This window comes from Wyeomyia smithii, chromosome 3, assembly GCF_029784165.1.
Source record: "Wyeomyia smithii strain HCP4-BCI-WySm-NY-G18 chromosome 3, ASM2978416v1, whole genome shotgun sequence".
Taxonomy (NCBI): domain Eukaryota; kingdom Metazoa; phylum Arthropoda; class Insecta; order Diptera; family Culicidae; genus Wyeomyia; species Wyeomyia smithii.
In genome coordinates, this window is record NC_073696.1 from 59,318,203 (window position 1) to 59,343,694 (window position 25,492).

The window sequence follows — 25,492 nt, forward strand, 5'->3', positions numbered from 1 at the left end:
ATAAAGACTTAATACTGTTAACATTTGAGTTAGTATTTTTTTTCAAAATTTTAACCAGAAGTATAAAACAAAATTGCAGAAATCCATTGTTCAGTTTTTTGCTCGATCCACATGATATATTATATAATATTTTGTTGTCTTAAGCGCTTTAACGAAATAACAAAGTTTCATCAACTCAGAAACGAACAGTTGAAACAAAAAAAAAATTGAACAAGCTGTTCCAAAATAAATTTCATTTTTAAAAACTTTCAAGGTCCTGGAGGTAGACTACGAAAACATAAAAAGAGCACATGCAAAATAAAAAATAAATCTCCGATCAAATTAACGTTGTAGGTTGGACACCAAACTTTTAAGCTTTTTATCAATATATGTATAAAACATAACTTGAAGCGTTTTCGCAAAGAAAATGGTTTCAAACGTTTCATGAGATAACGATGTAAAATTATTATTTCTATTTATTCCCAAGTTACACTATTGTATTTGCTGCGCAATAAAGCAAAGAAACAAATTATGCAGAATAATGTTGTGTACCTCTATTAGTGTTGACTTCAGTATGTTTATTAGGCAACAAAACCCCAATCAATGTCAGCAGCTTAAGCAAAATAACCAAGTCCTGGTCTAGCCGTCATTGAATCGAATGGTAAAGATCCCCAGGAGAAATTGACTCTCTAGCAAAAACTGGTACAAGTTAAATCAGACAGATAAGAACGGGAGGTGAGCAGGAATCGGAATTGAATTTACATACAGTAGCATCATTTTTTTGTCCATTCCTATCGAGCCATTCCCAGCTGACCATGGCTTCTCGAGAAAAGTAATTTTCAATTCATCTTAAAAGTGCCACAACCACAAACGCTGTGGCGGACGCTCGAAGGTTTTATCCGAAGAAGACCTGCACAGCGTCCGAACGGAAGTAATCGATATACTCGTAGCAAGCAGCAGGACGGCGCCTTTCCCGGAACCATTCTTAATCACTTTTCCCATTTACAGGTGAACATCCGGAGGCTATGCAGCACGGGGGCCAGCTGAGGATAGGCGATCCGCTGCACGTGTTCGTCTTCGTAATCATCACCTTGCTGCTGGGAAACCGATGAAGTTTGCTCCACTTTCCGGAATCCGGTCGAAGGGATGAGCCGAACCGAAGGGAACGCGCAACCTAGCGGACTCTGCTAACCGATAGAGTTGATATAATAACGAACAACCGCTCAATGGGAGAGGACATGGAAGAAGAAAAACACAAAAAAAAAATAATCGCGCGACCGGGTTGACAGGAAGGGACAAGTGGAACGGAAGATTTAATTTTCGGAATCAACAAACGTGGAATGTGTGATATTGTTCGATGGGGCGGATGGCCGACGATATTGGAGGCAATAAGTGTGAAAGAGACATTTATTTCACGTTTTCCATATTTGATGCTATTACGGCTGGATGAACTTTTTATGTATGTTGAAAGTTTTGCGGGTGGAAATGAGCTTTTTTCATATGTTTGAACTGTATAATTTCCCTCATAAGCGTTTTTCATAGTTAGTGTTGATTTTTAGGGATTTACCAAAAAGGTTTAATTACAGCCCCTTTGATGTGATGTTTTTTTTTCGTTCGACTCAGTATAAATACTTTTCAAAAATCATCCCCTTCGTGTTACCTGTTATCATTTCATAATTTTCATTTATCCCGGTATAATTTGAAAGGTATTTGACCGATTGATTCATGGATTCATCCTCCAAGCTCGTCCTACCGCTGGTTATGTTGTTTATCTGGTGTAGTGATGGGCGGTTGGTTGGTGAAACCGGAAAACACCTACTCCTACGTGCAGATAGACATTATTTCATGGAACGACGAATTCCACCCGGGCAGGTGACGGTCTCGCGCCACGCGATGGTATCGGATAACGAATCGAGTGCGAATGATGAATTATGGAATTTTGTCATTATTATTTATGATTCGTGCTAATTGGACTGGTCTCAATTTACCGCTGGTCTGGTGACCAGTGCGTCCTTTGTTGTTGTTGTGACAGCAACGTTGCTGTTATTCTGTTGGAATCTGTACAAAGAGTGATGGAAGTGTTAGAATCTATGAGATTACATTTTTATACGGCAGGCGATAAATAGTACCGTTGAACGAGAGCTGTATATAAAATCCGAAAGGAGCAAAAGCATTGTAAATCGTGGAGATAATCGGAAGAAAATTTTACTGAATATTATATATTTGTTTACTTCATATATCCGAACAATCCAGAAAGAAAATGCCGAATATTGATAGTAATTTGAATCCAGTTGTTCATTTAGTTAATTTAAAGGTAAGTGAAATAAAAATGTTACGTGACCAAATTCCATCAGATTTCAAAACCCAAAGTAATTATCTAACCGTGATGCATACGGTGCACATTTTAACACCGATATTCCAGTGCTAGTGTTGTTATCCTAACATCATTACTTGAGCACCGTCTCACTGTCCTCTCCAGCAGATCCAGCAGATGATGTTTACATAATGCTCTCATGAGAACTCACGTAATCCTTGGAAACAATCTCACCAGGATTGTGGAAGAAATCTGGGAAAATTAATCGATTGTCATTACCAAGGTACCAAAAGCAAGCCGAGCCATTTCTGACGATATAAGGATCGGAACGTAACCGTGGCAGCAGTTGCTTCAGAGATTCACTCAGGGAGACTTTTACTAGCAAATCCTTGCAAGGCGATTACAAACCAATTATACCAACGTCAAGCCGCCCACAAGCTTTCTATTGCAAGCTACACAGGGTATACAGTTAAGATGATTGGGCGGCTTTCGGAATTGAAAGCGATGACTGTTTCAGCCCTCGTTGCAAATCTGGGAACCAAACAGCATCCAAGGTTTAATTGAATTGAAACTGACGTTCTTCAGTTCATCTCTCATAAACTTCCACTTTCGGTATCAAAGCACGTGAAAGCTACCACCAGAAATAATGGAATTGTGTGATGCAAATGCATGATCGTCGAAAAGAAATAGGGTAAATTAATCTATAGTGGACACTTTTCCTATAGTGGATCACCCGTAAGATTAACTCAATTTATGCAAAAACTCGAGGGATTTTCAGAAAACTTCCATCGGGAAACATATTTGCTAGCAAATCTGCATTAGAATCCAGAAAAAATATTAATATGATGAGTGGTCCACTATAGAAAAGGGGTCCACTATAGGTTGATATACCCTAAATCGGAATTTGTAAATGTTTCTCGTGATTCTATTGCGGATTGGCCGGACAAAAAATTTACCGATGGAAGTTTTTAAAAACTCCGTTTGCATGAATTGAGTTAGAGTAGAACTACCTTGAATGGACCACTTTCTGACCACCCTGCCGAAACTTCATAAAAATTGGAATTTACAAATATTTTCCGTGATTCTGATGCAGATCAACTGGATGAGATATTCTCTGATGGAAATTTTCTGGAAATCCCTCGATTTTTGGCATAAATTGAGTTAATATGGAGGATGGTCCACTAAAGGAAAGGGATCTAGAATACGTTGTTTTACCCTATAATGGTGAAATACGCCAAAATTTAATTGTCGATTTTGGATTTGAATGAAACACTACAGACGCAGGGTAGTACTACCTTGGATTGACCATTTCCTTCAGTGAACCACCCTGACGGAAAACTAATCATTCTCTTTATACAGGACAAAATACTTCACTTTCCTCTAGTGGACCACTCGTCGAATTACCTAAATTTATTTTAACATGAATAAATAGGGATTTATAATTTTTTTTTTCATGATTCTGATGCATATGTTTCTTGATGGGAGTTTTTTAAAAATCACTTGGGTTTTCGTATAAATTTAAACTGAACGGCGAGTGATTCGCTATAGAGAAGGGGTTCACTGCAGGTCAATTTACCCTAAATTGGAATTTAGAAATGTTTCTCGTAATTTTGATGCAGATTAGCTGGATAAGATGTTTCCCTATGCAAAACTCTCTGGAAATCCCTCAAGTTTTCGCATTAATTGAGTTAATCTGACCAGTGGTCCACTAAAGGACGTGATCCATCCAAGGTAGTTTTGCCCTATTGGGCTCACCAAACAGAGTATTTTCCGTGGATGGAATTTTTTTTAGGATTATTAGGAGTTTTTTGAAAGGACATTTGTATCATAGCATTTACTTAATGTAGAGTAAGTATTTCAAGTTGTAGCATGGTCCCTGTTTAGCGAATTTAGGGTAAATTAACCTATAGTTATCCCTTTTGCCTTTATAGCCTATGAATTTGCGAGAACTTAGGTTGCAACGCTGGTAACTTTCGCAATCGAACGAACGAACAGCCAACGGTTTAAAAGAATTTCGGCAGATATATTAATCGGGTGTTATCTTTAACTATTTAACTTTGTCTATATTCTAATATAGGCGGGGATTGGTTTTTTATAGGATTTATTACAATAAGCAATGTAGTGAAGAGAGGGAGAGAGCTAGTAGCAACAATATCGCACGCTTAGCCTTGGGGCTAATAGCGGTCTCGATCAACTAGATTAGTTGAGAGAATTCGTTAACGATATTGTTTTTGGCACATTTTGCATGTGTAGGATAAGTACAACGATACACCGTGCCCCAGTGCTGAGTCGAGAAAATTTCCAGCTCGAAAAGATTCTCGACTCGATCGGGAATCGAGCCCGATATTACAACAGTGCGGAAGAGCTGCGTTTTCTAAAAACTGTGATGAATGTACAATGTAGCAAGGACATCAACTTACCGTTCCTAAAACTGGACTTGAAGTGCCATATGATGACTGATGTGAGCAAATACATGCGAAGTGATAAGCAATAGTTCTGTTTTGCAAAATCAAAGCAAAGTTTGGTAAGTCGCAAACCAATTTTTGGAATCATCACAGGTTTGGCCAGTTTTTTTCGAAGAATATGGTTTCACAAGCTGCACCAGAAGTGGCCAGCAGAAGGTTAGGTGGTCATGAACTTTTGTAGTGATCACCAAAGTGGTCTTGGTGGGCTTTGGAACCATTGTAAATACGGCTAGTTTTACCGAGATACCCGATTCCTGTCATTCTGGAGATACCTACTCAGGCAATGACCGGTCCCTTGCTTCCATTGATGAGGGCGTTGGGCTATAGGATGCCGAATCAAATACTCTTTTGATATCAAGCAAAGCAACCTGAGCTATTTTTTTTGAGTTGAAATAATTTCTCGGTTTTAAGTTTTGTTCGCATGATTTTGTAGTTTTTGATCTATATTTTCATAATTTCTGAAAGAATTTTTGATACATAAAACGGTTCATGTTTAAAAACGCCTCCAAAGTTACCTCTTTCATAAATGTAGAAAATAGTTTTCCTGAATATGTTAGAATATGAAAAAATCCTGCTAAAATATGTGCAAATAGTGTGCCTGAAAGCCCATCAAAAATCTATTGAAAAAGTTCGCGTTTCAGAGAAAAAAGATGCCTATAGATGATTTATTAACGAAATTCTTTGCATTGCACAAATTTAAATACAAAACAATAATTTTCTATCAAATTTTCGACCATTGTGCTATGGCAACTTCACCAAGCTTGTTATCTTGATAAAGTTGTTCGAAATTTTTTTCATTGTCATTAAAAGAACAGAGAAAAGACTTATGGTTCTGATGGACTTGGGAATTGTATCTTTTTTTACCGACAACCTCCCAGCTGGATGACAAGTCAGTCGTTGTGTGCTCGAATCTTGGTTATCAATTGTCCTGTACACTATAACGGTTGGCTGCGAAGTGTCCAAAAAAACAGAAGGTCGAATTCCCAAATTTGTTATGTAACTGGCCCGGGAGAGCTCAGTCAGCTGAAAAAATCCGACCTTTCCAGCAGATTTGTAAGGTTAAGAAGAACTCAGAGCCCGTTCAACCCTAGAAGGTATAATGATTTCGCAAGCTTTAAGATAGGCATCTGTTGGCCATATCCGACCTTCCTCATCTTAATTTTATTTATCTGGAAGGGTTCCTACCCCACGGTTTCCTTTAACAAATCCGAAACAACGGAAAATTTCGAAATGTCCCCTACTGTCCCAAAAACTATAATAAATGTTTGATCTTTTATAAAAGGTTGGAGCCAATCGGTTGACATCTTACGGAAAGGCAGGTAGAAAAGAGGATATCAGCTTGATAACCTCCCACGAATCCATTTACTACCCGATCAATAATTAAAACATTACATAATCATGTCCACAAGAGATACAAAAAAACATATGCTTTTGATAACAAAATTGAATCTGAATGAGTAGTAGTAAAAAAACCTGAAGAATATTATGTTCAATAACATCTCACTGCAGTGTTTCTACTGTGTGTCTCTTAACCATTTATCAAATGAGGGGAGCATCTAGGTAGGAAAGTAAATTGCGTTGTTTGCTTTACGTCTCGAGGCTGGGAAAAAAATCCATTCGTCTGTCACGCATGTTTACTATTCGAATAGTATCGTATTTATCTCAGAAGTGCACTCCGCGGTGCACCTCACAAAGCAGAAGCATAATGTGTGTGAAAAAATTACTAAACTCGGTGCTCGTGCTGGATTAGAAGTGAGCGATGAATATTCAGTTTGCTTTTTCCATAATTGAGGAGAATAATAAGCCTGTCTGAAGGTACGGGGTGTACCAATGCACAATGGTCGAGTTACCGAGCTTAGGGTGAAATTTGGATCTATAGTTCGATAGCAATATTCTTGAGAAAAAAAGTTCTCCACTAAGTTGCTAATTATATTATGGAGCACTTTTTTTTAAATAATAAAAAATTGGGATGACCAAAATTTCGATTAATTCAAGTATCGAACTATTTTATTTTTGAACATAGAAAAAAGTTCGACTAAAATAGTGTTGGGCCGTAATTTTCAGCAACATTTAAAAGAAGGTTCTTCTCTATAATTAAAAACTATGCTTTTTATCGACTGTTAGTTTACTCAGCGGAGATTATTTTGACTTCGCAGTCTTTTAAATGTGAAAAAGAAAACGACATCTTTCTCTTACACCGACGTTTCGAATAATCTATATTCTTTATCATGGTTCTACAAGCGAATGAGACCAGAAAAAAATTTTTTTTAGAAACAGTTACACAAATTATACACATAATAAATCATTACCGAGAGGACCATTCTCTTGTAAAGTGGCTCTTTGGCTAGAACATTATTTGTCAACAAATAATTACCAACATTATGGAAAATAATACTAGACACTTTAACGAAGCGAAACTCGTAGCACGCTCAACAATACTAAGGGACGATCCATTAATGATGTCACGCAAAATTTGTAACAACTTCTCTGACCCCCCCCCCATAATTACGTAACGTTTTTATACCCCCTCCCCTTCTTTGGTAATAATTGATTAAAAATCGAGAAATTTGTTAGGAATGCATTTTTTCTTAATAAGAACGATTTTACTGAAAGAAAAACTGAAACTAAAAGCAAAAGAAGATTATAGAAGATAACTTGAAAAGGCGATTAGTTCTTAGACCAAGGATGCTGTTGATGGAGTCGCATATCGACGACATAGAAAGCCGAGACAGTAACTGCAGCATCATTGCTGATTTTTGAAAGACCATCAATATTTAGTTCCTCTTCTTCAATCATTTCGCAATTCAAACCTTCTCCACATGTCACAATAGCCAAGCATTCTTATTTACGTTTTGTCACAATTTTTGTATTGATTCGATTGAAAGACACTAAAAATTGATGAAATTGCGCTGTCATTCATAAACGAACAGGAACGGTAAAACAGAATTAACGAACATTATGCTTTTTAACGAGAAAAAAAAAATCATTTATTTTATCGTAAGCAAATCTTAAGCAAAAAAGGGATCGTAGAACTATAAATTAATGATGCAAATATCATAAATAGTTCTGAGTTGAATTCTGTGGTTAGGTATGTGACTTTTTTATTTATTTTTTTTTTGAGTTGAAATGTGATGTCACACTCAAGCCAACCCCCCCTCCCCCATATGTCACAAAATGTCACAATAATCTAAAACCCCTCCCTCCCCTAAACGCGTGACATCATTAATGGATGGTCCCTGAACAGTTTTTTCCGTAGCCAAAAACTTGCATGCAACCTCTATTGCGCACAAGTTATGCTGTGTGACACTCGGTGGAAGCTGTGACAAATAAATGACAGTTCTAAAAGGTATGTTATTAACGTCGATGCATTAGTATTAGTGAGCGTTATGAACTTTTTCAGATGTTGTATGAAATTTGAAATGATTATGCATTTTAAACTAAACTTATAAAACATACTTTCCTGGAAAGTTGAAGAAATGATGTTGAAACATGTTTTATTTGTGAGAAATACATTAAACATGCTGGGAATTAGGTAAAATATGCTGTTTTTCATCATTTTGCTGGTAACCTTTTTGCACGTTTCGTTTTTTTCTTGTACTCTAATAGCGCTTCTAAATAGAGTCGCTTATGTTTCATACAGTAACAAAAGTCATGAGCTATGACAATGACTAAGATTTTGCTCGAACTATTAGAGATATAGCATTTTTATATATTTTATTTCGACATATTGTCGCAATTTTTCACACTAGATCTAAATTAATATCAATTTCTAGTGTGTTTCAACTGGAGATTCACTCTCCAACCGAAAAAATCTAAACATATAAAAATGCAGCTCTGTCTGTCTGTCTGTCTGTCTGATTCATATAGGCTTGGAAACTACCGAACCGATCGGCGTCAAATTTTGTAAATAGGGGTATTAGGGGCCGGGAAAGGTGACTAAGATAGTTCGAGACCCCTCCCCCTTCCGCAAGGGAGGGGTCCCATACAAATGAAACACAAATTTCTGCACATCTCGAAAACTAACCAAGCAAATGGAACCAAATTTGGCAAGTGGATGATTTTAGGAGTAACAAATATGTCCATGTTGGTTCGACACCCTTCCCTCTTCTGGAAGGGAAGGGTCCCATACAAATGAAACACAAATTTCTGCACATCTCGAGAACTAACCAAGTTAATGAAACCAAATTTGGCATGTGGATGTTTTTAGGAGTAACAAATATATCCATGTTGGTTCGACACCCTTCCCTCTTCTGGAAGGGAGGGGTCCCATAAAAATGAAACACAAACTTCTGCACATCTCGAAAACTAACCAAGCAAATGGAACCAAATTTGGCAAGTGGATGTTTTTAGGAGTGACAAATATGTCCATGTTGGTTCGACACCCTTCTCTCTTATGTAAGGGAGGGGTCCCATACAAATGAAACGCAAATTTTTGCACATCTCGAGAACTAACCAAGTAAAAAGAACCAAATTTGGTAGGTAGATGTTTTTAGGGGTAACAAATATATCCACAATGGTTTGACACCCCTCCCTCTTCTACAAGGGAGGGGTTCCATACAAATGAAATACGAATTTCGCACAGCTCGAGAACCAATCAACCAAATACAACCAAATTTGGTATGTGAATGTTTTTAGAGGTACAAGTGTGTCCAGAGTGGTTCGACTCCCCTCCCTCTTCTGTGAGGGAGGAGTTCATAACAAATGAAACACAAATTTTTGCTTATCTCGAGAACTAACCAACTAAATGGAACCAAATTTGGCAGGTGATTGTTTTAAGGGGTAACAAATATAATGGTTTGACACCCCTCTCTCTTCTATAAGGGAGGGGTCCCATACAAATGAAACTCAAATTACGCACAGCTCGAGAACCAATCAAGCAAATCTAACCAAATTTAGCAGGTGAATGTTTTTAGGTGTAACAAACATGTCCATAATGTTTCGACACCCTTCCTTCTTCTGGCATGTCTCCAAATACCATTTCGAAATCCAAGATGGCGACTTCCCGTTTCTGAAAAATAGCGGCAAATGACCTTATACCACCAAACACGGGTATTCCCGGAATTGTTATGGTGCACTGAAGCTGACAACATTTCGAATTGTAAGATGGCGACTTCTGGTGTCTGCAAAACAGCCGAAAATGACCAAATAACACCCAATATGAGTGTTTCTTCAACCAGATTGACCAAATACCACCCAATATGGGTATTTCCGGGATTGTTATGATGCACTGAAGCCACAAATCGACCTTAGACAACATTTTGAATTGTAAGATGACGACTTCCGGTGTCTATAAATCAGCCTAAAATGATCAAATACCACTCAATATGAGCGTTTCTTTAACCATATTGACGCATGGAGGGCCGAAATTGTTTTGAAATCCAAGATGGCGACTCCCGGTGTCCGGAAAACAGCCTAAAGTGACCAAATACCACCCAATATGAGAATCTCTGGAACGAGAATTAAGCTGAAAATTGACCTCAGACACCATTTTAATTGGAAGATGGCAACTTCCGGTTTCTAAAAAACAGTCAAAAATGGCCGATTTCCATACAAAATGAGTATCTTCGGAACCAGTATGATATACAGGAGCTAGAATCGACCACAGACACCATTTTGAATTCGAAGATGGTGACATCCGGTTTCTGGAAAACAGCCGAAAATGACCAAATAACACCCAATATGGGTGTTTCTCAAACCAGAATGACGCTCAGGGGCCAGAAATTGTCTCCAAATGCCATTTTTAAATCCAAGATGGCGACTAACGGTTCCGGATCACCGGATCCAGAATGATGCAAGGAGCTATAAATTGACCTTAGACAACAGTTTGAATTGAAAAATGGCAACTTCTGGAAAACATCCGCAAATAACCGAATACTACTACATATATACATGTAAAGAAGCCAAGCAATTGACCCTGGACACCATTTTGAATCAGAAGATGACCACTTTCAGTTTCTGGAAACCAACGAAAATAACTGAAATGCACCCAATATAATCCGGAATAGAGGTCATGTACAAAAGCCAAAAGTTGAAAATGTTACCATTCCGATAGAACCAATTATTTTTAAACGATATAATCCAATCGCAAAGAATCAATAAATTTGAAATGTTTAAAATTATTAAATTAAACACTAAAATAGGCGGGACGATGTTTGCCGGGTCAGTTAGTCAAATATAACACAACATAAAACGAAAAATTTCTAAAAATGTTCCGAATTTCATATAAAACGCGAAATTTTTCATAACGAGATTTGTTTGTGTGCGTGGATAGATAAAAATGTAGCATACCTTATAGAACTGTCATCTATACTTGGGAAGCCGTTAGCGACCGTTGACGTTTGTTGTATTTTGTTTCTGTACTCCGTTTGAAAAGTTGCATGATTACTGTATATGTTGTGCTCAAGCCTTCGACGTCGCTGCGTTTGTTTACTGTATGGTCATTTGTGATAATGTGGCACATTTCCAACACGTTAAACGCTGTTTTTCGCCTATGTTCATCCAGGATACACACCTTATTCAGCCTAAATGAGTGGTTCTCCTCGAAGCTGTGTTGGAGTAGAGCAGGGTTTTCCCTCAGGTGATGTATTTTGGCAACACGCTTGTGGAACCTTGATAAAGAATATAGATTATTCGAAACGGTGTAAGAGAGAAATATCGTTTTCCTTTTTTTTTGCGAAGCCGAAAGGGACTCCTCTGTCTATATTTAAAAATTACTTTTTTTTGAATTTTAAAGCCAAATCTGTCAGTGAACGACTTTTAGAACTTTTTAAGACAAACAATTTGACAAACTGATATCGTGTATATTTCAATTCTACTCCGAGTTATTGATGTTCTTCTCGGTGTAAACATAAAATATATAATAAATGTCTCTTGATCTGAATTTGAAGGAATTATTTGAGACAATCAATGGAAAATTTTTAAAAATATGTTGAATTTTGTGTACGAGTAAATCCAGATTGAAATCATGACAAAAATTATTTTCATATTATCTTTGTATTTGAAAGCACTCAAATTTTATTGTTCGGGATTTTTGATGAAATAAAGAAAGATTACCTTTAATTTGATTCAAAAAGATCAAAACTCGGTCAACTGGTTCAAAAGTCATTAGTTTAAAAAAAAAAAACGTATTCGTTTTTCATGGTCACCCCATTTAGGAACTGACCACCCAAAGTAGTTCAATCGTGTTCAAATTCCCAGGAATTGATTTTCTCCGACATTAAACAAACCCGTTTTTTTACTGGGTCGTTGAGGCGACCAGGGGCTAGAACAACTTTTCTTTTATCTACAAAAATATAAAAGTGAGATACTTGATTTCTTCGAAAGTTTGGGTCATTCTAAGTTTTCACAATGTTCAAATAAGTGCTTCATCATATATAGCAGCTTTGTGGAAAAAAGTTTTTCTCTGGGAAATTTACCTTAAACTCAGTTTTTAAATTTTTAAATGGTATACATTCAGCCATTTACCAAAAGCATGGTGTTTAATTCGGCAATAGATTATAATTGCAATTCTAGCGCCGGAAGCCTTAACTTTATCAAATCTATGAAGCACGTAATTGGGTTCATAGTTCAATTCAATATTTGGTTTATGAAGAGTTTTAGTCTATGAAGCTAACAAGTAAATATATACTGGGGTCTTTTTTTACGCGGTTGGTTGTACTGCGTTGAAAAAATCCACGTATAAAAAACCGCATAATTTGAAAAAAATTGCTTCACAAAACTCCATTCAATAAAATGATCCGATTAAAAATAATAGCACGTGAGTAAATATTATATTGAAAAATGATATAAAAATGGTAACAAAACACACAAAATGACTTTATAGTGCTTTCGTTCCATAATCGTTCCATAATCGGAAGGTATTCGCAACGACCATTAGTCAGGGTCCATCGTTATATAATTAATTATGTATTTTTGTTCCTTTTTTTCGAATCAACGGAAATTGCCTATTATTTGATAATAACAGCAAATATATCAAAAATATACATTATTAAGATTAATAAAACAGAAAATCTTATTGTCATGAACCATACGATTGATTTTTTACTTTATTAAATTTACTTATACTAAATTTATTTGATACCGCGTAAAAATAACTTTCCAAGTCGCATAAAAATAATTCGCGGTATTGTAAAAAATCGCGTAACAAAGCTGCGTACAAAAAAAAAACGCATAAAAATAACCTCCTATGAGCGAGTGTGTTCGAAATTCGAATTGCCTAAAACACGGACTCTGCCTGCAACGTGGTCTTCATAACATCGAACATTGCTTATAGTAAAGCTGCTTGATCTACCTGTCGTTTTAAACTGCTTGGATTTCTCGGCTTTACGATCTATTGTCTTTACGTAACTATTGTCAGTACAGATTCGTACGAGTTCTTCGAAATTTTACATTTTCTTCCACTTTTGATTTTCTTCAGAATTTCACAAGCCATAGCTATAGCCATAGCCAAAGCCGAAAACTCTCCAAAATGAAAATTCTGGTAAGGTTCTGTTTCAACATAAAAATAATAAAAACCTAAAATTGCTTTGATTTTGAACGTTCCAACAAATCGTCGAATTAGAGACAATTTAGCAATAAAGTTTTAATTTAGAGCATCGCTGAAAAATGTCCAATATAAAGATAATTCTTAAATTTACTGTGTCAAATACCATGCATTTTTCTCAAAAATCTACATCATGTACAGTCGGCAATCAATTTCACCTGTCGACTTGAATAGCAACACAAGGTCCACTTGTACTCGGCTGAAGAGAAATGCAACAGATTCTGCAAGCAAAGGACGAACCTCTGTCTAGTGTCCTGTAGCAAACTAAACGGTAGCATGTGTAGTCTGAATTGATTATCGTCTCTCGTTCGCTGTAGAGCTTTTTCATTCATGCAGTTAGTTTAATTTCATGGCAAGTGAACCCGAACATGAGTTCGGATCCGAACCAGGCATCTGAAAAGAACAACAAGGACGGACCTTTGGGTTCCATGATAGTTGTATGCTGTAAACCGATCACTACTCTGTAGATAAATGTTTTAAGACTTTCTCTTTAAATTGCTCGTTCAATCAATCTGAAAAGAAAACACCTTTTAATGTTTGATTAGCCGAAAGAAATCTGAACTGCTTTATGGAAAGGAATCACACTACCAAATCTGGAAATAAATTCACTCTAATGACAAAACCATTCTCCTTTGACACACATTGTACCTTCGCCGTAATTGAACAGTTCATCAACCGGGTGGTAAAGCTGCCGACTTCCAGCCTAGCAAGCACATCCAATACTTTCGATAATGGCTGGAACAGAATGTAAACTGTCTGTTACGAGAATAATATGCCCATCCGTCTTGCCAGCTCCGAGGCGAGGCGACTGTCCTTTCGCACACGACACCCGCCGTCAGAACCGCTGACGTAGCTTTCTGCCACTTGAACGAAGCTTGGGACGAGAGTAGAGAGAGAGAGTCCGCGTGACCCGGAAGCCGTCCAGATCTGGATGGAACCAACCGGAGCGGATGTTGTCTATAACATCACCGCCAACCTAAATAACACGCATGTTAAACATTTTGCCCATCAATCTTGCTAATGTTTCTTGAAATTACTTTAAAAAAGCATGATGAATGAGTGCCAACTCGGTAATGGGAAAGCCCGTGCAGCAGTACGCAAGCCTGAGAAACGCCACCGTTCTTCGTCCTCTTCGTGTCGGTGAGTGAGTGAAAGCGAAATTCATAACCCGTCGTAGGCAGTTAACCGCTAGATTTATGATACGCTTTGCTTTTCTCTCCCGGTGAAGAAGGTGTAAAGAATTTGCAAATTAACTGTCTTGATTCATTTGGCATTCACGCCTAGCATTTCATGAAAAACTGGTAATTCTCATGTCATGGTCTTCTAGTTTAGCTAGGTGACATTTTTCGATTTCATTGTTTTTCATGAAATTTAAGAGTTCATTCAAGTGAATCATTGTAATATTACTCTTATCCTACTTTTAGATATTGTGAAAATTTGGTTGAATTCATACACCTGTATGCATACAGTTTGGTAATACTTCTAGGTGGATTGACCGTTAGGAGGCAGCAATTTCGTTAACGTGTTTCCCGGAAATGTGTGAGAGAGTGGTGGTGGCTGTACCGATTCTTCCTACATGAATGTCTAATGAAGTTCCATAAATTTGTTTAGTTCATGGGAAAGGTTTGCTTCCTGGGGAGAGGTGACTAAGCTTTCGGAACTTCGGAACTTGACAAATGCCGGTTTTTAATGAATTGAAATCGCAATAAGAAGCGATTGCGGTAATATACTCGCACGGAGACTAAACACAGTTTTACAAATGTTGCTTAGCCTCGCAATGAGACGTCACATTTCGCAAAACATTCCGAAACACGAAAAATAAGAACTTGCATGAGTGTGTATCGCAAACGCAATAGAAAAAGCCTAATACTTGAGTAAAGTTTCATTTAAATCGGTAACGCCAGAAGTTTTTCAAACGGTCATTAAATTGGCTTTTTTCGCATGAACCTACATTACCGTGAAAAAAAATATTTTATTCAGCCCAAATACGAAGCTTGGGATGAGAGTCTGTTCTAACCTTACCCTAGCTCTTAAAGCCTAATGGCAGAGATTTACTAGAGCAATATTGATATTTTCTTCCGAACAATTTGGTTTATCTATCCGTATGACTAATAGTCGCTTCTGAGTTTACGGAGAATTCACATTATCCCCCGGTGATGAAGGTCCGTGGAGCGGACAAAATCTATTCAGTTACCTAACTCTCGCCCGATACCGGTTCAGCATAGTAAATAAGCCACGTACTTCACACGACGCCGGGTTCACGTGGCGGCCCATTACGGGGACACTCTTCCAGCAGCTAGCAACATGCCTAGGCGCATATTAACGAATTTGGCTGGGAGCTGCCGGCCGGGAATCAACGAAAAACAAAAAAAAACTATGTGTTTTCTTTCAAGTATCTCTATGGAAATGGCTATCCAATCGATAGCGTTGCAAAAGCTGGTCATGTACGGCCAAAATGATGATGCTCGGCGATAATTTACTTCGGCAGCTGTGATTCCCTTGTTTGGCGTGATATTCTGCTCTGGAAAGTGACATCAAAACATGTTGGCTGCTGTCGTTGAAGGAAGGACAAAAAAATAGATTTCAATTAAAATTGAATAACGCTGGGAGGATGTTTCGCGTAGGGGAGTATATATGGGATTGGCGATATAAAGTGGTGAAGTCAGCAATATTCATGTTAATGAAGAAACCTTAAAATGCCTTATGGTAATGTGATAATGACTAACTGTAGTGCTTTCTTGCTTCTTTGTTAATAGCTGGGTATTTCGATTAGTATCAAGCATATTAGCAGTTATTTGAGCGAAAATTTCAAAATGTGATCATGGTAGTGAAATGACAGTACGTCTTCCTAGGATGGTGGAATTTGAAGATTCATGATAATAATTTGATATACGGCTTGAAAAAAAAAAACATTAAAAAAATCATTACTGAGATTTTAGAGATTCGGGCCTTCAGGGCGTCTATAAAAAGTTTAATTTGTTTTCTTCTGAAATGTGGCGGATCGTTTCATTAGAGATGATGAACGTTTTCGATTAATGGTAATTTTTGAGAGCTGATGTCAAACAAAACAATCTTGTTAGTGCTATGACAAAAAGAGAACAGGAAAGTTACGCTGCGAGAAATGAAATATAAATAAGACATTTATTCTAAATTGTTCTATTATAAATCCTCCAGAAACATCCCGTAAAAATTATGAATTGGCTTTAATTTCAAGCCAATTTTGTTTTATAAAATATAGCACATCAGTTATTAAGCATTTGGTGTTCGTTATCGTAACACATTTATTGACTTTCGTCAAATATCGAACCAATCCAACAGAAAAATCTATAGTTCTCACGTGAAAGCTCACGGCAGCTAGTCTGAAACTCTACCCTAATGTATCATTGTATTTTATTTCACAATAAAAAAAGCAACCGTTTTCAAAAATATTGCTGTCAGGTATTATCAAATTGAATAAATTTGCGACATTGAATTGTTGAAATAATTTTCATTGCCCGGAAACATCGTGAACTTTTCGCATTTTGTAGGGTCTTACATACAAGGTCAGTTGCCAAAATACTGAAGACAGCACTAATGGATATATTCAGATCGGTTACAAGTTTTCGAACTGAACGTTGCTTTATTCGCCGGACACGCTCCCATACAACTTTACCGATTTGCGGTGTCCTTGCAGATCGTGGCCAACCGGATCTCTTATGATCCTTCATAGAAAATATCTTCTTGTACTATTTGATGGTTTTACAAACGAAAACAGCTTCAGACGTTTGAATATTGTGCAAGGGCCGTCGCTGACCGAAAACCGCTTTACTGCAACTTACCAAAATTGCTTCATCGCGCATCAAAAACGAAACACAACTGACAGACAACCAACACCATGCGTACTCGTTAGTACATAGAGTAAGAACTTGGCAATTGATCTTGATGCACGAGCAAAAGACAACAGATTTCCAGCCCCCGATCTCCTGGAGATAAAGGAGGAGTTTGGCTACTGGAAATAATAAAGCTGCAGGAGTGGACCAACTTCCCAGCGAGCTGTTGAAATTCAGTGAAGAAACACTGGCTAGAGCCGTGCACTGGACTATTGCCATGATTTGGGTGAAAGAACGAGTGCCGGAGGAGTGGATGTAAGGTATTGTGTATCCCATCTACAAAAAGGGTGACAGGCTGGAGTGCTGCAATTAGCGGGCAATCACTCTGCTGAACGCAGCCTACAAGGTACTCTCCCAAATACTCTGCACCATTTGTGAAGCAGTCCGACATAACCAGGCGGGATTCAGTAGTGCTCTATCAGATATTCGCGATTTGGCAGGTTACAAAAAAATGCCGCGAAAACAACGTGCCAATACAGTAAAGGTCACACCACGGCTTAAGACTGTTTGGTAAGGTAAGGTAGAGTAAAAACTTTCAATAATTATTTCTTTATTCTTGTTTTATTTTTTTTTTTTTTTTTTTTTTTAATCCAAGAGCGTACTCAACCCTTCATAGTTAATTGGAAATACCTTGCTGGCTTTTCCGTTTCTTTCATACATTTTCAGATATTTTGACTTAAATTTGACATTTATTGCCTAATTAAAGCGTTTAAACCATTATTTTCATTGCCTTTCAGCTTTTATTTGACTGTCAGCCATTTTGAGCTGAATTTATTTTTGTGGCATTTTGGCTGAACTTTGATCACATGTTTATACAAGGGATCGATATTTCGGAATGCTTTCTAATGAATTGCGTTGATTTCTGACTGCTCATCACTGACGTTTCGGTCTTTTAATAAGACCATCATCAGGGCCCACAATATGTTTATTTATTTAATTTAATTTCACTACCTAAGTTTGATTAAATGTTGTGCGGTCCAAATTATCGTTTAGCATCCGTGATGATTCACCAAATTAGAATAAATTTTCGACAACAGAAAAGGCAGTCATAGGTTCGTTGTTGCATCCAAAAGTAGTACGATGGAAGTTTCGTTGCAGCAGTCCAGTAGAGCGATGAGTTTGTTGATAAGCCCGATTAAGAACAGTGCTCTTGGGGAGTCATTTTCGTTAATAATTATCTCCGTGATGAATAAAGCATGTTGAATTTTTTTCGTCGTTTCAGTGTCTCGATGCCGAATGGACAACAGTGATCAGGATACGGTGGAAGATTTACTGGATCCCGCCAAGGTAAATCCCTCAGTGCAAAACGAAGAAACCTTTCCTGCACACGTTCGTTATATAGACTCCACACTAGCTGATAAGGGCACCAACATAAAAAGGCGTTCTCCATAAGAGGCCGTACCAACGAGCAATGAAGTGTTTTCAAACAGTGAGGATTCCTGAAGTCTCGAGCAATTTTTGCGATAGATCGAAGATGATGTTAAGTTTTCGAGATAACACCCGAGCGATGCTGATTTAAAATGAGCTTAGCATCAAGTAGGACACCAAGATCGTTAACTTGGTCCACTCTCTTAAGGGCATCCCCATCGATTCGGTAAATGAACTACCAGTTGAGAAAACATGGTTTCGTAAAAAACACTATCATCAGCATAATAATCACTTAAATATAATCTACGATATGCAAACTACATCTTCGAATATACCTTAATCTATTTCCAAAATACCCGAACACTTTACCTTTATCCAGACATCCGAAAAATATATCATGAAAATTCATTATTTTTTTACCTTTCCAGAATAGGGTCCCCCGTTAAGCAGCTTGTTATCAGGGTGCATTTTTGATAATTTCGCCTCAGGTTGTTCTAGCTGATGAGGATGTTTCAGGTAAATTTGGCAAATTTTTATGTTGTATCTGGTTTAGGTGTTATGATGTTTTCAAATATGTCAATATCGCACGCTAGCCTGGGGGCTAATGCGGTCTCGATCAACTAGATTAGTTGAGAGAATTCGTTATCGATATTGTTTTCGGCACATTTTGCATGTTATAGGATAAGTACAACGATACACCGTGCCCCAGTGCTGAGTCGAGAAAATTTCCAGCTCGAAAAGTTCCTCGACCTGATCGGGAATCGAACCCGATATCAGAACCGTGTGGGAGAGCTAGCCGACCGACATCGCTAACCACAGAACCACGGGGACCACAAACATGTATATTTGCTATTTTTGGTACGATTTTTATTTGCACAAAATAAAATCTGTACCAAAAATAGAAAATATTTGCTTCGTGTAATGCCTGCTTTAGTCTTGTCAATTTTTGAATAATTTTAACCGCTATTTCCGTTATTTCTGTTTGTTTTTTGCTAGGTTTAGTCCATTTAGTATTTTTCAACTTCAATTTGTTTTCATGACAACAATCTTCCCAAGTAACACACGTTGTTATAGGGCAGTTGAGATAACTCCTCTAATACAACCTGCAGTTATAGATTTCAGTTGACATTACCTTGTCCATGACATCTCTATCACCAGAAAAGCGCAAAAATTGGAGGCCACTAGAACAAGTACTGGTGCTATATGAAGTATTATATAACTTCATGAAAGCAAGCCAACTTGTTAGACCGAAGCTGTAAAATACATCTCGAGTACCAATACAATAGAAATACGTTGAAAATTGGTTATTTTTAAGTTGTAATTGCTAACAAATCAAAACATCGTTGACGCAAGCATAAAACTTCAAAATAAAAATATCGCAGAACGATACTGATTTATATCAGGAACAATAATGGGAAAAATAATGATTATGCCGTTTCGAATAATCAAATAAGAAACAATAATAAATCAACCATTTGATGCTTTTAATACAAAGTTTTACGTGCGCGTCAAATTTCATGGTGAAACATTACGTTTTACTTCTGAAAAAATTATACGCCATTCACTGGATATTGTTTTCTATTTGTCAATCAGTGGAAAATAGATTATGCATTACAGAATGTTCACTGATTTATTTCATTGCGAAGAGTCAATTTACCCCACCACCGCATGGACTTAGTACGTAAACAACTATTTGGCATCTCTTTCTTACATGCGTAGTAAATAGCAAAGTTCTTTTTTTTCCTTGGGTAGATCTGCACTGACCCAGTGCAATGAAGAAATTCGCGCATTCGTGGGTCAGAATTCGCCATAACAAAGCGCATGCGCAAATGCGTTGCTATGACAACATTTATCCAGCGCATGCGCAAATGTATTGTTACGCGCAGTGCAACCAGTTCGATGATCGTTTTGATCGATGAAAAGCAATGTTCAACCTTTCAAAATTAATTGTTTCTGTCGCTTGAATATAGAAATTGTTTTCGCATAGTTTCTAAGTTATCTAGACATAAAATAATTCAAAACTAGAAAACGTTGTTGGATATGCGGTAACAGAAATTAGAGTGATATTGGTTGCACTTAAGCATTTTGTTTACCTTTTCATGGTGCATTTTGACCAACCTCGAAGAGATTCACTAGAATCGTTGAAATAATTTCATTAACAATTTGATCAAGTAGTTTTACGTTGGTTTTCGAATACCACTTCATAATAGGAAAAGTACTTAACAGGTACGTAGTATTGTTATTAGTGATGGGAAATATCGCCCAAAACGGACATCGATAACAATCGATAATGCCGGGGCTTTTATCGATATTATCGATAAGTATCGATAATTTGACAGCTAACTTTTGCGGTAAAAACATGTTTTTTCAGATGATGATGAAAGAAAAACTATTTCAGATGGTGATGAAAAAAAAACTTTGACAGATTATTGAGTTGGATAAATTTCCCATGGAAGGTTATCATGTTAGCTTCCTCACAAAAAAAATATTACGTCCTTGCGTGCAGCCTTCCGGCAGTTAACCGGAACATTCGCCATGGCGGACGAAAACATGCGTGTAGCCATGTTTTTAAGCTCTTTCTTCGTTTTTTTATTAATTCCTCCTCCATTTTCGCGACAAAATTGTTGGAATAGATCTTGCGCTTCAAGTTTGCCCAGAAATTCTCGATGGGAAGCAGGTGGGGAACATTGGGCGGATTCGACGACTTCGGTACCACATCGATATTCAGCCGCTCCATCTCCTCCAACGATCGCTTCGAGTAGTTGTCCGACGTCAAATCTGGCCAGAACGCCGTGTCTCCGCGCTTATGGTATTTCTTGATGAACGACGCAACTTCTGGCAGGCACTTCGTACTATAAATTTCCCCGTTCACGGCCAGCCCGGAGCGAAAGAAGAGCAAACTTGACATCCCTTTCTCACTGATTGTCAGCCACAGCCGCACCTTCTTGGTGAACTTGGTCTGTGAAATAAACTTTACCTCGGTGCTCACTTCCCTTGTGGGGGAGGTAAAATACGAAGAGCCCTGCTAGTCGTTGCCATCCAGGGTGAGATAGGTCTAATCGTCCAATACCACTGTCGCGTCGCGATTCGCCGGGAAAATCGACTTGACCATCTTATTCAACCGCTGTCTGCAGCTCCGAGACCAGTGGACGGGACTGCCGCTTCCTGCATGTATGTCCATGTTCTCCAGATGCATTTTCACTGTTTTAGAGCATGCACCAACCTCTCGGCCAAGTGCACGCAGCGATTTAGCCACTTTTCCCTCGGTCTTCCTCTTCAGCATCCTTTGAAGCTTCTTGTCGCTCAGGGTCGTTGGCCGTCCGGAACCGGGCTTTCTTTCGATGCTCTGATCGTTGTCCAATAGTGTCAAGATGTTGTAGATGCCAGAACCGGCATACCCGGCGTCCACAAAGTGCCGCACGATGTTCGTTTTTGACGCGGCGGGGTACTGTTTTTTGAACGCGCACACTTCTGAACGGAGTAGCTTCACTTTTTTCGTCATCACTGTTAGAGTTTGACTGATAGAGCTGTCAATTTTTTTTGCTTACTCATGGGTTACTATTATTGATGATGCATGGGTAGTTTCGTCAGTGCGATTGAAGGTAAACCCATGAAAAATCGGCAATTTTTGTCCATTTTTTTTACCGCAAACGTTATTCGACAAATGCAATTTTACTATATAAATTTGTTAAAAACAGAGACAGAGATGGCCCAAACAGAATGGATACGTTTGCGTTGCGCTGACGTCAATGTGACAGTAAATGTATGGGCTAACTGTCAAATTGCCGCAAACGCAGCCGCAATGTATCCATTGTGTTAAGACCTTGAATGACAAATCTTACGATACTGCGAATGAAAATTCAAACAACCGGACGAGTTAAACAGTTTGTTTTGGAAAGTCTTCGTGTTTTACGCCGGGAGTGCTTTCTACGGAGTAGTTTCAAGCCGAAGTTCATTTTGAAGGTTGTATAATAAGGGAAATAATTGAAGCAGGCAAAATTCTGTCAATTTTTAAATGGCCAAAACTTCACGAAAAATGAATCAATTCTGACAAAACAGGTTTCGTTTTACTGGAAAACTGTCTTAGTTTCTTAGTATTACTTGAGAACTGGATGTGACCAAGGGTCACTGGAAATATTTCGGATTTCCGTAGTGCGTGCCAAAGTGTACATTTTTGCAATGCGTAGAACTTTTTCTGACATTCTGTTTCACTCAGGTTTATATGTTGTCAATAAATCAGAATTTATTTCGGGTTCATTGGTAGCCCATGATTGAAAATTTGCCAAGGAATCATCGAGGTATGAATTTGTTAAGTATGGGTGTTGATTTTGGCGGTTTTTCCCTGTTGGGTACTAATTTTCTTTGAGCTTGCAGCACTCTAGCAGAATTCAATCGAACATTGTGGGTGTGTAGGTCTTATTAAACCAAGCAACTTTGCAATCTTGCGTTTGAAAAGTTATCTGGATTAACATTTAAAAAGATCAGATTATTTTCACGCGGATTTTCTCTAAAAGGTTATTTATGCAGATTTTCAAATTAACGTGGTTTTTTACGCGAATTTTTGAATCAAAGCGGTTTATCAAGCGGATTTCTGTATTAACATGGTTTTTTCACGAGGCCTGTATCCCTGTATCCCCCGCGTAAGAAAACCTAACTGTATTCGAACCTTTTTCTTATGAATCAAAATATCTTAGTGAAAATTATCTGAACTTTCCTTCGAAAATATAAAAAAATGAGTTAAAGATCTTACTTTGAAAAACATATAATTTTGAAAACAAAAAATGATTTTAGAAAATATCGGTGATCTCAGATTTTTTCAAATGAAGTATTTTAGATAGACAATTTAGTTGCCTAAAACGTTCTATGCGTTGCAAAAATGTACACTTTGACACACACTCTTGAAATCCGAAACATGTTTTGTGCAGGTTGGTCACACCAAGTTCCCAAGTAATACTAATATAATATTGTTTTCCAGCGAAATGAAACCGGTCATCAAAATTGATTCATTTTTCGTAAAGTTCTGGCCATTTAAAATTCGAGAGAATTCTCGCGTAATTTTTCAAATAGACCTATCTAACATTGAGAGACTCTCTTTGTTTACTTCCTCTTTGATCAATAATTATGTTATATTTTCCATATTTCATAACACTCAATGCATAGTAAGCAAGACAGTATTACAATCTCTCGATTAAGGGGAAGAAAGCTGGGGAAATATTTATAATGACGACGTAATTAACGAAACAACGTGAGAGAGGAGAGAATCTGTCATTGTTACTTAGGTCCTTTTGAAAAATTACGCGAAATTTTATTTATCTCAATTATTTTGTCTACCCCCTGTATAAATCAGGATACTTTTTTGGCGCAACAATTTCGTTGATTTGGATTTTTAGTGGAACTAAAAATTGTTTGTTGGGTAACAGATACTTTAAACCTAAACCAAGTTAAACTAAACAATTACCAGATAATTACCAATAGACTGTCGCTATACATGTCCATCATATTATAAGACTTGGCAAGCCAAAGAAAATGCATTTTATTACAATTTCGTATCATTGCTATTTGCTTTTCATGAGATGGTGCAAAAAGTTTGGATATTTTTTTAAAGCTCTCCAGTACTAAGTTGTCGAATTCATCTGTTCTTAGGAAACTAAAAACTATAAATACCTTTTTAGTTACCATTATTTCTCAAAAACTCAGTGACACCCGGGGCGAACCTTTACACCACCCCCAACAATGCTAAATCTTGTCGAATAGCAGCACCCAACAAATACCTAGCGGCAAAAGCAACTCCTGGGGTAGGGTAGGTGAGGTCTCCTTCTTTTGGGTCTCCTCCAGTAACAAGCCGCACTGACTTGTGCTCACCCTTATAATATCGATAATTATCGTTAACGTCAAAAAATTAACGATAATATCGATGACCAGCATTAATCGATATTACCGATAAGTATCGATAAGTTTCCCATCACTAATTGTTATTAGGCGTATAATATTGAACGCGCGCGGCTGCCCCGGCTGAGCATTTCATGCACAGTTTTTCTGATACATAGTGAAAACATCTGGAGGACAACTTTAAGACAAGTGTCATTTGTGTCATAGTTGTTGTTTGTTCAACTCATGTTATTGAAAAACATCTCCAAAACCAGGAAAAAATGAGTTTGTGTTCGAAATGTGGTTGAATTACTGATGAAAAACATATTCTCACAAATGTTGTATGTTAAGTTGCTTTCTGTACTGTTTTGATAACATCATAAACACAAGTTACCGATAAGCAGCAGCAGTTTCTATTCGATAATATATTAAATACACTTATGCTATGAAATAACATCTTGAGAACAATAATATAGCAACACAAGTTTTGGATTGCGCTTATAGTATTCTTATATGACTACTGTCATTGTGAATTATTTTCTAACATGTTTTGTGTGTTACTTGGGTTTCTAGTGGTCCAATGGCGAACGAATAGTAAGTGTTCAGGTTAGTCAGTCTTGGATAGCCATTCTCCATTCCCCTCGCAAGCAGCTCGAGCGTATTCCCAGACAGTCTACAACCATTGGGTACGGAACATACCCCAGAATCTACGGCCTCTTCCTGGTTCTCTGCTCAGTATAGCTTTGGCGGCTCTTACATCAGGTATTCTGGCTACATTTTCAGCCCACTGCCACCTAGCCATGTTTCACCACATTGCCATAGCGTTCGATGTAGTGCCTCACCTTCTGCTGGTAACAATGCTATGGAAAATGGGTTTGCCGGACTGGCTCACGAAGTGGATATCGTCGTACCTCAACGAGCGCAGCGCGTATATACGTATCGGGGAAAGGTATTATTTGCCGTTTACGGTACATTCGGGTGTGCCCCATGGAAGCCATCTTGGACCTTATTTGTTTATTATTTTTGTCAACGACTTATGTTCAACCATACACTGGGGTCGTTTTTAACGCGGGTTGTTTTTATGCGT

General features: G+C 37.7%; 1 protein-coding gene across 2 annotated transcripts in view; it reads left to right on the top strand.

Annotated features, from left to right (window-relative positions):
- The window catches only part of LOC129728711 (zwei Ig domain protein zig-8-like), a 182,019-nt gene extending 179,822 nt beyond the window's left edge, over positions 1 to 2,197 (top strand). For both annotated transcript variants that reach the window (XM_055687164.1, XM_055687163.1), the window contains exon 8: positions 988 to 2,197. In XM_055687164.1, the coding sequence (XP_055543139.1) occupies positions 988 to 1,091 (104 nt within the window). In that variant the 3' untranslated portion in view covers positions 1,092 to 2,197. The remainder of the gene's footprint in view (positions 1 to 987) is intronic.
- The last annotated feature ends 23,295 nt before the right edge of the window (positions 2,198 to 25,492 follow it).